This window comes from Doryrhamphus excisus, linkage group LG1, assembly GCF_037039965.1.
Source record: "Doryrhamphus excisus strain RoL-2023G ecotype Guam linkage group LG1, RoL_Dexc_Guam_v1.1, whole genome shotgun sequence".
Classification (NCBI taxonomy): Eukaryota; Metazoa; Chordata; class Actinopteri; order Syngnathiformes; family Syngnathidae; genus Doryrhamphus; species Doryrhamphus excisus.
In genome coordinates this window covers 16,108,021-16,121,678 of record NC_136357.1, presented here as the reverse complement: position 1 = coordinate 16,121,678, position 13,658 = coordinate 16,108,021, and the positions used below count along the sequence as shown (strand labels likewise).

General features: G+C 46.3%; 1 protein-coding gene across 4 annotated transcripts; it reads right to left on the bottom strand.

Annotated features, from left to right (window-relative positions):
- Window positions 1–1,863: 1,863 nt before the first annotated feature.
- ambra1b (autophagy/beclin-1 regulator 1b) lies at window positions 1,864–13,588 on the bottom strand. 4 transcript variants are annotated; one of them, XM_058076257.2, is made up of 19 exons: window positions 13,311–13,587; window positions 11,938–12,182; window positions 11,812–11,870; window positions 10,259–10,442; window positions 9,958–10,130; window positions 9,709–9,775; window positions 8,131–9,626; window positions 7,979–8,059; window positions 7,724–7,909; window positions 7,563–7,643; window positions 7,157–7,257; window positions 6,968–7,078; window positions 6,411–6,599; window positions 6,184–6,338; window positions 5,925–6,064; window positions 5,403–5,507; window positions 3,601–3,782; window positions 3,405–3,515; window positions 1,864–3,328 (listed from the first exon to the last, which is right to left on the bottom strand). In XM_058076257.2, the coding sequence occupies exons 2-19, from the start codon at window positions 12,067–12,069 to the stop codon at window positions 2,862–2,864; spliced, it is 4,020 nt and encodes a 1,339-aa protein (XP_057932240.2). In that variant the 5' UTR covers window positions 12,070–12,182; window positions 13,311–13,587; the 3' UTR covers window positions 1,864–2,861. The 4 variants fall into 4 exon arrangements, with proteins under 4 accessions (XP_057932240.2, XP_078647581.1, XP_078647587.1 ...); XM_078791455.1 differs by having other exon boundaries at window positions 7,724–8,059; window positions 13,311–13,588; XM_078791461.1 differs by having other exon boundaries at window positions 7,724–8,059; window positions 11,938–12,179; window positions 13,311–13,588.
- Window positions 13,589–13,658: the final 70 nt, after the last annotated feature.

Genomic DNA, 13,658 nt, shown 5'->3' with positions numbered 1-13,658 from the left:
TAATAACTACAGTTTAGGTCGCTAGCTCTCTAGTTTGCGAGTTAGCATGTGTCTCAAGACCCTGCAGTTGCGCAATATGTTGTAAATAAAAAGAGTATAAATGTGACTATAGTCGTGTTTTGTCATGTCTACAGGGCTCTAATAATGCTTTGTTCATTTTAATCTGAAAAAAATAATTTGTCTACCCACCAACTATATGTGTTTTTTATGTTTTTATTATTTGCCGCTTTATTATAATATTTATTTATTTCTGATTGATTGATTTTCTTTATTCTTGATTTGTTTATTTCTTTTTCATCTTATTTTGTGCAGAAAAACAAAAAGTAAGATATTTCAATACTGTGGAATGTTTAATCAGAGCTTTTCTTGGAGAAAATTGGAACCAAAGCGAAGTTTAAAAAATGTTTTTAATAAATGCGTTTTTTGGGGGGAAAATCTGATGCGGCCCAGTCTCACCCAGACTCGAGCTCCAGTGCCCCCCAAGTAAATTGAGTTTGAGACCCCTGCGCTAGACGCTCTCTTTACTGAGCGGTCTTCTCCGGCAGATATAAAGGCTACCTAGTTAAGTTAAGTTAAATTTGCACTCGATGTCCTTCCCCTCCTTTTTAACTTGGCCAGGTCCCCCATAAATATGTCCCGCATATCGCGGTGGCTTGGCAAACAACGACCATGTAGAGAAATCGGATTATTTAATATCTGTTTTTGGCAAGACACCAGTGACTCACCAAGAGTTCAGAATCTCTGTTATAGAAGATCTCTGGGTGGGGGTCCTTTAAAACAGCAGAGTTTCTACCATGTAGAAGATCTTTAGAGTTTTGGCAGGGTCTTTAAAATAACAGAAGGTCCCAGTCTTATGTAAAGAGGATCTTTGACGAGAGTTTTTGCAGGACATAAAACAGCATAGTGGCCCCCCGTCATCTCGCACAAGGCTTCTGAAATGGTCTCAACCAGGGCACCACAGTTTCCACAGGGTCATTTAATCACCCACTTTTATTTAAGTCAACCCAAACGAATGTTAAAAAAATTGCCCGTCATCTTTTTAAACATACAAATAGTTAAAATTGCTATTGCTAATATCAAAATTGCAGTAAATAAGATCACAAAATCAGATTTTTCATTCATATACAGTATGTGCAATGAGTATATAGCAAGGAGAATGATGACTAAAATGTTAATTTTATTTCAAACAAAAGTGAAACATTGATTGAACCTGATGTATTTTTATTTTGTGTTACTTTTTACATTTGTATTTATATAATTAAGTCATTTTATGTATTCCTTATTTTTATGATAAATGTATTTGCAAAACTTGAATTGCAATTTTGGATCAGCTGACTGCGACCCACTTTTGGCTCCTGATTTACAACTTGCGAATCTCCAGTTTTAGAGGATCTTTGACAGTGGTCCCATCACATAGATCTTTGACTTGTGTTTTTGCAGTATGTTCTTAAAAACAGCAGCTCGTTTTTATTTTAATTTATGATTACATTACGTTCTGACTATATTAAATATAATTCTACTAGTTATAGACTAGAATTGTGATGTCCACCTCCACTCAGCAATTTGATGGTATAGATGAGCGGTCAAAGGTCAAAATTACATGAGTGAAAAGGAGTAGGAAAGAAAGTCTTAACTTACGTGCAGAAGTAGAAACACTGCTCTCAATGTGGTCTCGTCCTCATAAGACTTGATTCATGTAGTGCTAGTCCTTTCTTCTCCTCCTCCTCCTCATGTTGTGACATCAGTGTTCATGAAGGAGGAAACATGTTCTTAAATAAAAAAAACATGCATGTCAACAACTTATCTGTCAACTTGTGTAGAAATAAGAATAAGCAAAAAACAAAACAAAACATAGGCACAGACTAACTCTCAATGTTCTTTAATGACATCACATCTAAAAGTCAAAGCAAAGAATGATGGCGGGCGCCGGTGCCGTGAGGAGAGCGTTCAGTGTTGACGAATCAAGTAAAGCCAGGAGGAGCTTGGCCAGGTCGCCATGAAAATGACACTTGTGACCTGCACAATCACAAGTCACTGCACTTCTAGAGGTCCATTACACACTTACACACACACACACACACACACAATCAGTGTACGTGTGCAAGCACGGCAACACGCACTCACTTAAAAAGAGGAAACGTAAAAGCGGTGCCTGTGCAGTCAACAGGAAACAGTTCAAGTTTTATTTTGAAGGAGTCGAGTCGTGGGGAAGAGAGGGGCAAGGTCTTACACTCACGTCACTCTAATTGGTGCTGAACTGTTTAAATGGTGACCATGTAACCTATCACAACATTCCCAGTACCAGCAATGTTTCCACGTGACTGGTGGCAACCACGGAGCGAGTACTACAAATAAAAATGAGTAATAAAGCGATCGCGTGGTCGGCTTCTATTTTTGTCTTCATTTGCTCGAATAAATTAAGTCAACAAGCAGCTGCCACAAGCATGCGCACGCGCGCACTCACACACACACACGCACCCACGCATACATACATACAGGATACAAGGGGGGGGGTGTTCAGTTTGATGAACTGCAGCATTAGGAGGAGCTTCAGTCGTTGCGATTGACAGCGGTGGAGTCCCGTCTTCTCCCGCAGGTATCAAAGATCACATGGTACAAAAACTCACCCACACACACACACACACACACAAGTGCTGATTCACATCACACGGCAGCGAGGTCACATGACACCAAACAGCTGGCGACATGGCACTTTAATATAGGAGTCCGGGTCCGAGTCGGCACTCGTTCGAGCGGGAGCCCTTTTGTGGCGAGGAATGTTGGCGCTTCAGTGCAACGCCGACGCCACTGAAGTCCGAGCAGCACCGTTCACTCACATCTCTTCTCGTCCAACGGGACGACTACCTGCTGTAGGGGCCGCCGTGGTAACTGTTGGGGCCAGCACCACTGCTGTGAGGGGAGGGGGAAGACATGAGTGGGGAGGATGAGGAGGGGCCTGGTAGAGAGTCATCATCCGCTCTCGCTCCTTCAAAAACGTCATCCGCGTCGTCGGGGAGGACAAGGCCAGAGGGCGGTTGGGGGCCCCACAGGAGGGCCGCGGTAGGGGGCTCGGTCTGCAGGTGGTTGACAAGGACTGACCCTAAGGAGGACGAAGTGGGGTTAGAAGCGGGCCTGGAGGTCCTTGTGCTGGTCTGTGATCCACGGTGGATTCGATGGCTGACGATGATGTTGTTCCCGAAACCGCCCATGGATGCCATGGTGGTGCTCTGCTCACGCTGCACCACCGCCGTCATGCCACCTTCTGCCATCAGCCTGCGGATTCGAGCCATGGCATCTTCACCTGAACTTCCCCCCTCTAGAAGCTCACCTAGACACACAACAACACGTAACAGAGAACGTCCAGTCACTAAAGTACAAACGCCACTTCCCTCCTGACGGTGTACCTGTGCTTGTTGGAACTTCTGTTGAAGCTTCAACATGACCACCATCCGCACTTCGGATGGTCTGAGACTCAATTTGACAATCTGCTGCTTGACCACTGAGCGGAGGCGGTGCTGTTCAAAAGGAGGAAAAAACAAAGAGGAGGTCAGTGAAAAAGTCAAAGGAGGTGCCAACACTCAACACAAGACATTGTGGTACCAGGTTGTAGCTGCGAGGGTCCAGGCTCCGCAACGTCTGTTTGAGTCTCAGCATTCTGAAGCTGGACCACAGGTGTCTGTGTCCCTTGTGATGTCACAGAAGGGGCGGGGTTTCTGGGCTGAAGACCTATGGCATTCATCAATCCCATATCCCGGTCCAATCGCCATCCTGTTCGACTGGGCCTAAACAAGAATGAGGAACACAGTTAACTAGCTACTGCAAAAACACTGATCTTGTATATGATGGGAGGGTACTGCTGTTTTTGTAGAATCTATTGCACAAACGCCAGTCAAAGATTACATCAAAATGCATACGTATTACTGTTTCTAAAGGAAACCTATAATGTTTTTCCACTTTTCTGACCTGTAAATGTAGTTAGAATGTTGTATTCTCGTGTTAAACGATGCTAAAGTTACAGATAATGAGGTTTGCGCATTTGGAAGTGACCCCTCAAAGACATTTGGGATGGCTCAAAATGCTCGGTCTCAGATGCCATAGAAAACGCTAATCATTGAGAGACCAGGGCTCGACAATAACGATATACTGATGGCCCGGGGTAAGTTAAAACAAAATTGGGGCAAGTAAATCCAATCAGTGATATTCCCATCGGGCAAGTGTACTTTGGCATGCCATACTGCAAAGAGTTTTTTTTAAAAGCGGTTCTTGTTGGGTGTTGGTAAAACACAGACTGCGTAAATCCGGCGGTAATTTGCAAACCAATCCTTGCAAATCTTGAAATGGACCAATCAGAATCGTTTATTTAGACCGCGGTCCACAGTCCGAGTTTTACCCACACCGATTGTTTGACTAGGAAAACATCTATCATGGCATCCCTGCCAACATGGTCTAATTCTTCAACAACTTGTGAAGGAAAACAGCAAAAAGTGATGAACCAGTGCCTCCTAAACAAGTATTTTATTAGCGGCGGGAAATCAAAGGATGGCACAGGTGAGTGAATCACATTGCTGTGACAATTTGAAGTGATCACAATGAAACACCACCGATTAGATCCAATACCAAGTGCTGATTTTGCACAAGCTACAAAATCTAGCGCTTCCATTTCTCTGTGGATTTTTCTCACCTTTGCTTCACAAATCATTGTTTGACCATTCAGCATTTTTTTTCTGGATTAAAAACACTTTACTAGTACACAAATGTGTCTATTCAATAATGTTTCATTGTGGTGCACAACTTATAAATATCACTGCTTACTACGATGTGTGAGGTAGTATGTAGTAAATTAGATGATATCATTATGGCAGTCTTTTTATTTTACATGGGGCAAGTTCGGGCAAGTAGTTCTCACCTTAAGGATTCCCCATGGCCAAGTAATTTTTGTTTTTAATGTAGAGCCCTGGAAACATTTTGAAGTAACCTTTTTTCTTGAGAAACTTCGGACTGTCCAGTCTCTACATCTGGATCGGATTCAGGAACCAACACATATGGCTGGATGTTAAAAGCTGACATTTTTGCAGTTTATTATCAACTCCTATGAAGTTGGATTCACAGCTTGAAGCACAACATAAGTAAGCATTTGCGAGTGTGACCAACTACAGCGGAGTGGGCGTGTTTTCAGGGGAAGCACAAAATCCAAAGAAATACAGCTGGAATAGGTGCAGATTCTGGATGAACTAGAAAGCTTTCTGTGCTTGTTATTGTGTGTAGCTGCTCTAGAGGAGCCCACAACTCAATACAAAGTGCCAAAAATGAGCATAATACATCCCCTTTAAGAAGCGATTGCAAGCCGTGGGTCAAAGATCTTTCATGTCAGAAACAAGCTGGTGTTTTTCAGTACTACTCACCCGGGTCGTTCAGAACCGCGGGTCCGGCTACTGCCACCGTTGTTGACTGAGAACAAAGGTTCTGCGCTTGACTCAGCAGGACTCTCGCCATCACTGCGGTAAAATCTGAACACACACACACAGTGAACACGTATGTTAATAGCCATTCACACAGGAAGGAGGTTTATTTGAACCCTGTTAATTGAATATCTTTTCAACCAGCACCAGACTTCCTGTTGACCATTAAGATAATTACATCAATCACTTGTGATGTGGAAACATCTCCACTAGGTGGCCACTTTATTAGGCAACTTTATTAGACAAAAAACAAACAAACAAAAAAAACTTACAACCAAGTTGTCCACTTTCAAAACGTATCATGGTTCAAGTGAGGTTATCTGTTCTAGGGTCAAACTGTGGCCATAATCAAACCTTTAACTGTACAACCAATGTCATTGACAACTTGCTTTTTGACAACGGTGATAAACATGTGGCCCTGTGAACAGGAAGTCCCTCATGACTTCTAAAGGTAGTGACACTCACACAGGACGGCAAATGACCAGGTCTCCTTTGTTGGTTCCGTACGCCAGACCCATCCCGGGGTCAGGAAGCCAGCGAGCAGAATTGATGCTGACATGGCGCCGCTGGTCTGGAGCCATAGGGTAAACAACGTTGAAGACCATCTGAAAGACAGCAGCAGTAGCCGCATTAACGGTGGCGCCAGCGCATCCAAACAGGAAGCGTTTGTGTGGCAAACGTCATGACTGCCTTTCGTGAAATCATGATCGTCGTCCGCACTCACCCTGATGGATGTCTCTCCTCCATGCGGCTGCTGCAGACGGAAGACTTGCGCAACCATGTGGTCGGTGGTGGGATGCAGCAGGATCCTGCGAGAGGCTAGGCCCACCATCACATAGCAGCCCAGCGGTGACAAGCTAACAGAAATAGCATTAGGACCTATGGGAGAAGAGCAAACATGGAGTAAGCGCTGACGTTGAAGATAAAGAGGATGCAACGCGTGATGGCTACCAAATCGTTTGGTGTAGAGCATCTCCCCCAGGTTGTGTGGGGCCAGAGAGTAGATGGCCAGGATGCCCTCGTCGGGAAAACCCCGCTGACTGCTAGGGATGAAAACAGCCAGCAGCTGGCCATCGGCGGAGATGTCGCAGCTAGCGTCGTTGTAGATCTTACAGTTTGGCACCAGGACGTTGACAGAGGCTGCAAATAAACAAATTGACTCATCTATCACTTGGGTTTGCCAATATGGCAAAACAATTATGCACGGCGGCCGGGTGCTGGGTTAATTGGCGACTCCAAATTGTGAGTGTGAATGGTTGTTTGTCTGTATGTGCCCTATGATTGGCTGGCAACCAGTCCAGGGTGTACCCCGCCTCTCGCCCGAAGACAGCTTGGATAGGTTCCTGCACCCCCCGCGACCCTCGTGAGGATAAGTGGTAGAAAATGAATGAATGAATGAATGCTGAAGTCAAACAAACTAAGATGGAAGACATCCAGTCCACTTAACAAATGCTGTACGTTTGTTGCCATTGGTAATAAGGCTCATGAATGAATGTCAGGTTCAGTACCGTTGCTGATCTCCGGCAGGTCAAACTTGGTGAAGTCCCACCACTGCAGGCGGTAGGTGGTGCTGGCGATGTTGCTGGCCACCGCAGACTGCCCATCACCGATGGACGCGCCTGTGACCAAATGATATCATGACTTCCAACAGGTCATGTGATCAACAATTTAAATTGAACTGCAGAGTGCTTATTTACTGGCAAACACCCTGTTGACAGACGTGTGTGTGGCCAGGCCCGACTGGCCTCTCTCATTGAATATTCCGGCATAGGGCAGGTACTCGGGAAGATGGAAACGCCTGGAGGACGACAAGAATCACTGATGAAAGCTTGGGACTGTGTTTCTAGGACTTCCACGCTTATGCTTAGCATTTTAAGCACATAAATGCATTTGACCCTCAATCATCATTATAAAAGGAGGAGAAGAAGAAGTGGATAACTGCAATTGTGATTTCCAGTAAATGAGCAATGACAGTAATGGATTTAGGACCCTGAGAAATTAAGTAGGCAGTGTACATATTAAATTGACCACAGTTCTGTACCAACAGTACACAACTGTGAGAACTGAATCACACCTTAGCAAGCACAATGAGCACAAACTTACCTTGGAACAAAGCGACCCAATGACGGCGCTGACATTCTGGCATTTCGGGGAGTACTGTGTCGTGCTCGCACGCCGTTATCACTGAAACACAAGTCAAATTAAAAGAAGTCTCTCCCACACACACATACACAAACCACAGCCAGCAACAAGACTGGACTCACTCCAGCTCATCAAAGTCAACGTCAGTGTTGTCCATGGAGTTGGAGGCATTACTGGCCGGTCCATCAGAAGATGAAGACATGGCTCGCAGACGGTTCTGTTGGTACCGAGGAGAGCGCTGACGAATGCTATCCCGCCTGGACAAATACTGGATCATTCTTTGGGCATAGTATGCTGCAGGGGAGAGCCTGTATAGCACAGAGGACAAGTGTGCTTCAAACAAGAAAATATCTATTAGCATGTGTGTGTTAGCATACCTGGCTGGGTCAGGGTAGATTGGGTGGTCTCTAGATCCTGTCATGTCATAGCGAGACATAAGGGAAGATTCTAAAAGTCTCCTGAATGACAGACAGAAAAGGGGTTGTGTTCATATGCGGCTAAAAACACGAGAATTACTTTGAAAGTGTACCTCCGGAGGGAGTCTTCGTCTGGGGGGTCCACAGGCATTTCTTGGTTTAAGGCCTCTGGGGGATCAGGGGGTCTGGCCTGCGATGCCTGTCGATACACCCTTTCCCACTGGGCCGTGTCTTGGTTGTACATCAGACCCACGGTCTGCTCTGCGGGCTGGCTGGAGGACGAGACCAGAGGGAAGGCCACTGCTGGTACTGCTCCACCAGCAGGTAGAGGACGCTGTCCACTCTCCAGAGGTCCCCTTGTGGCTTGCATTTGCCCGTCCAAAGGGCCCCTGCCAGCATCTTCTTGCCAGGCTGGAGAGGACGAAGAGGGAGAGGATGAGGAGGGCTGCTGGACATTGGAGGAGGAAATGGAGGACGTCTGGTTCGTGCGCTCCCAGCGCTGAGAATCGTGGTTAAAGGTCAGCAGGTTGTGACACGCCCGGCAGCGGTTCAGGTGGCCGTGGGAGCTGGAGGTGGCGTTGTTCTCCATGGGGTGGGGTGTAGAGGGAGGAGGAGGGAGAGGAGGCTGGTAATGGATGATAGTGGGGGATGACGAGGATGACGAGGGTCCTGCACGGTCTGCGTCTACATTGTTATTCAACAACTCCTGGCTCTGCTCCTGGGTTCCCTCCCCCATGCTGACCATGCCCCCTAGTGGTGGCTCCAGGTCCTGCATGCGGTCAAACTCCAGAAAGTAGCGGCTCAGGTTGCACCGCAACACGTTGCGAAAGGAGGCGGGGTTGCTCCGGGTGCCATCCCAAAAGGGGTGGTGACCGCTGCTGGTGTTGGCTCCGTCTCGAGATCCTGCATCTCCCTGTTGGGGGAAGCCCCGCCCATCGCTAGCGGAGGTGTACACTGGGGAGTGGGAGGAGCCATCCTGGCGACGCAGAACCGATAAGAGGCTGACCGAGGAAGAGGAGGAGGTTCTGGGGGGCAGCATCCCTGGGCCGTCCCTCATGCTTAGCAAATCGTGAGTCCAGTCTGGTCCTTGTCTGGTGGCGGAGTTCGGCTCCATGCCACTAGGAGGCGGAGCATTGAGAGAAGTGGCGGCACTGTAGTAGACCGAGGTAAAGGCCGAGGGGCGTTCTGAGGGCTGCCTGGGCTCTGTGCGCGCTGATGAGAAGGATGATGAAGTGGGGGGCTGGGGAGGGTCGGACGAAGTCGCCCCGGTAGTAGCGGTACCAGTCAGCAAGGGGCCGGGATTGGTCGAGCACTGACTGCACATGCACACCATGCCCAGGAAGCGGGTGCAACCGAGGAAGGAAGGCCCGCGCTCCGTGTTGGGGAACGGGGCAAGGGGGGTGCCAGGAGACTCCCCTGAATGAGCCACATTGTCGCCGAGTGGGCGGGGCGATTCCCCCGGGCCCTGCGTTCCCGAGGAGCGGGAAGAGAGTATGTGCAGGAAGTTGTGGAGGATGGGAGTGCGGCGAACGGGTTGAGGTAAGAAGGAACGCTGGCGGAAGTGGGGCATCTCCACACTATCCATGGGAACGTCAGCTTCGTCCTCATTCTGGAAGACACCACAAGTTGGAGCCAACACAAGGACCACGCTGCATGCTGCCAGTCAAATACCACCACCAAGAGGGGCTCACCTGTTGATTGGACGGATTGACGATGGCCGTCAACAGATTGTGACCTAGCGGGTCAAACCTCACCAACCTGATGTGGCAAACATATTTACAAAACTTTGTCATACAACAACAATCATTTACATGTCATCTGTAAAACCAGCATGTTTGTTTCCATGCACAAGCTGTGAATAAGCATGATGTCCGAGCCCTCTCCTGTGTGTGTGTTAAACAATCAGGTCCACGAGGGGGCACTAGTCACGTCACACCCACCTCACTCGCTCAGCGTCACTGCCTGTTTTGACAACGGCAAACGGTTCCGGTCGGCTCCAATCCCAAAAGTGCAGCTCGTTGTTGGTGGCGATGAGAAGGAGCTGAGCGGTCGGGTGGAAGGCCAGCGAGGCAATAGCTATGTTGCCATCAGTGTACCAGCTCTCACTGCCGCCCTACACACACAATCTTAATGTTCACGTCAACATCTATAGCACACTAGGCAACGTTACACCATAAAACTACATTTTTTTGTAAATGGCAGGCGACATACACGGATGGAGTTTCCGCCTCGGCTACTCACATGCAAGTCCCAGATGCGAACTTCACCATCAAGGCACCCGGAGGCCACCAGTCCAGGAATGGTGGGATGAAAGGTCACACACCAGGGGGTTCTACGGTGGCCCACCAGAGAATGGAGGCACTTTCCAGTCTTGACTTCCGTGATGTAGATGTTGTGGTTAACGTGCGTGGAGGCCATGAGGGTCCTTCAGGAGCAACAAATTACATAGCATCAACATATCCCATTTTCTACGTTTGTAACTGTCTTAAGGCTGTGTTATACTTTCCGCACAAACAATTGGCACAGAGATCTGCTCGAGAGACCATGTGTGATTTTATACTCATATTTGATACAGTGTATCAAAAACTTGTTTCTATCACGATACCAAACTAGAGCGGAAGATTGTTTACTCAACTTCCAACATAGTGACACTTGCCGTCTACTTCTTGAAGAAGAAGAATTGTGTTGTATTATTTGCTGCGACACAAAAGGAAGAAAAGGTCGTACACTCTTCCTTTGAATAGGAGGAGGGCTACAATCACACTTCCTCATTCTTCCCACCACACGGCAAAAAAAAAGACAGTTGACCTGAAGCCATGAACCCCCTACTCCTGCACACTTATAAAACATATACCATTTATCTTAATTAACTTGAAATATTCCAACCTCGGCCATCTCTGTGTGGAGTTTGCATGTTCTCCCCGTGCATGCGTGGGTTTCCTCCCACATTCCAAAAACATGCTAGGTTAATTGGTGACTCCAAATTGTCCATAGGTATGAATGTGAGTGTGAATGGTTGTTTGTCTATATGTGCCCTGTGAATGGCTGGCGACCAGTCGAGGATGTACACCGCCTCTCGCCCAAAGACAGCTGGGATAGGCTCCAGCACCCCCGCGACACTCATGAGGATAAGCGATTGAAAATGAATGAATGAACTTGAAATACTGAACATAATGAATTGGTTAATTATGTTTATAGTAATTCCAGGTCAAACATGTATATTTTGCATGGATACATTTTGATATTTTCCCATTTTTCCCTGATAAATAGATAAGTAATCATCCTACATATTATATATATTATTTCAGTTTGATGTTGGCATTTTTCCATTTGTATGGGAGCTTTGCACGATGGCTATGGTTTAATGGTGTTCTGCATATTTCATTTAATTTCACCACTGCACCATGCTGTGATTGGAACACCAGTATAAACAAAACAACTGCTTTCTGCTCTGTTCCCATTGTGCCTGAGGCATTCAGGCACACTCGTAATTTTGAGTGTTTGGCACTAATTGTTTTTATTTTTATTACAATTGGCATACCCCACTTTGGGAAGCTAGGCTGCAAGTATTACATGTTATCATTAATGTAGCTGTTTTTACATGGTTAAAGAATGTATATAAAACATGTTACAGGTATTTGTGGGTGTTTTAATAGTGTTCTCAGCAAACGGCATGGGTGTAGCTGAGCTGTCGCTTTCTATCTGTTTTTATATCTTTAAAACATCCAGAAAAGCGAAAGACGTGTGTGTTCATGCCTCGCATAAAGATTGTTTTCCTTGTGTGTTGTCCTCACCGGTCAGGGCTGAAGGCCAACAGGAAGGTGGATCTCGGGCTGTCAGGTAGCTCCACTTTCTGTGCCCAAATAGGAAGCTGATTAGCACAGCAGGAGGCCAAAAGATATAGACGACGGCATCCTCACCTGACTCTGCCACTTCATCCCGCGCACCTTCTCCTCCACCAGCAGCTGGAGGAGGCGCTGTGAGCCGCAGGTCTGCCAGCCACGCTCCCGCCTGGACAGGATGCGTACAGAGTTCCTGGGACAAGAGGCCATGATCGGGATAGGAGTTGTCGACCGTGTCTAGGCTGGACAAGTCGGGTTGGGGAGTACAGGGTGCCGTTACACGACTGGAAGCTCTACGGCGTCCTGATCGGACCCAGTTTCTACTGGACACACAAACACACAATGAGACGCTTTTAAAAAGGTACCGTACACTTCCAATACACTACTGTGGGGCATCTTATTTAAAATTAAAAGATGACCTTTAATGACATTTGCTACTTGCCAGAACCAAAAGTCATCAAGCTGGCGCCTTTTAAATTTGGAACTATCCTGAAGCGCTCCTCAGGCTGCCATATTGTCTAAACAGGAAGGAGTGGGACGGGATCACTGTTATTGCCTTTGTGCTGTTGGGGCACTTCTAGGCTTGGAGGGATATTTACTCGGCTCCGTCACAAAAAAGTTCTTGCTCATGCGGTCTTCACTAGCTTTTCTGTCTTTTGACAACCTGCTCCACACACCATGACGACAGAATTTGTGTCTTCAATTGGTGCTAGAGAAATAAAATGTTCAGTGATGGACACAAAGTGACAAAGAAGCTGGATTTCACTCAATGAATCAAGTTAGGCAGTCGTGGACATATGCTGCATAGTCTTTGACTATCGGAGGACAGTCCTTATTGGAGTCTCTGAAATGTGGGACGCAGGACAGACAAACGAGAACGCCTCCAACAAAATCAATGACTAGAAATATATAAGCAAGAAAGGGTATGCAGTCAAGTCAACTTCAATGTTTTGGAAAAGAGCACAATGTAAAAATTCCTAGTTATTAATAGTATTACCTTTTGATTGACTAAAAAGACTATACTGTACTTTCATGGCGAATTGAGATTGATTGTTGATTCCTATGTTATATACATTTAATCCAGAGCGTTGCTGACTAAAATTATGCGATTCTTCTTTCCATCCAATAGTGATGCACTTCATCACAGATCAAGCCAAAAAACACAGGTGTCATATTTTCACATTGATGCGATAAGCAAACATATCATTTCAATGTAAACATCACATTATCTGCCATAAAAAAACAACAATAAATATTCGTCGATTGAAACCCGCTCGAAAGAAAAAAATCCCACTGGTTTTCAAGCAGCTACATTACTTCTTAGCGTTAAACTCAACAGTTTTATCTTTAAAACACGACTTTTGGCATTGAAAGTTTGAGAAGCATCGCTAAAAGTGTACGATGTGATGAGAGCAGTCTTGATGAAGATGATGTTTAAAGCAGAGGCCTACCTTTCTTCATATTTGGGGGCTGCGGTCGTTAGCCACTTAGCTGGCTTCGACCGAAACGGACATAAAAATGTAAAGCTGAGGTCGGCGATTTAGTTGTTTCGTGAAGAACGACGTCCACTTGTGCTAACGGACAGCTTTCGTATTTTGGGGAGGCCAATTAGAATCTGTTGTTAAGGCATTGGTCTACTGTTTAAACTAGCTGCTCGAAGCCGAATTGCTACTGCGTAGCTAGCTAGCTGCTAGCCGCACGCAGGCCGACCAACAGAGCACCGATTACTACTCATCGAACGCAACGTAAACCCGAGTTTCATTCAAAAAAAATGCCTATTTCAAACACTAATGAAAAAC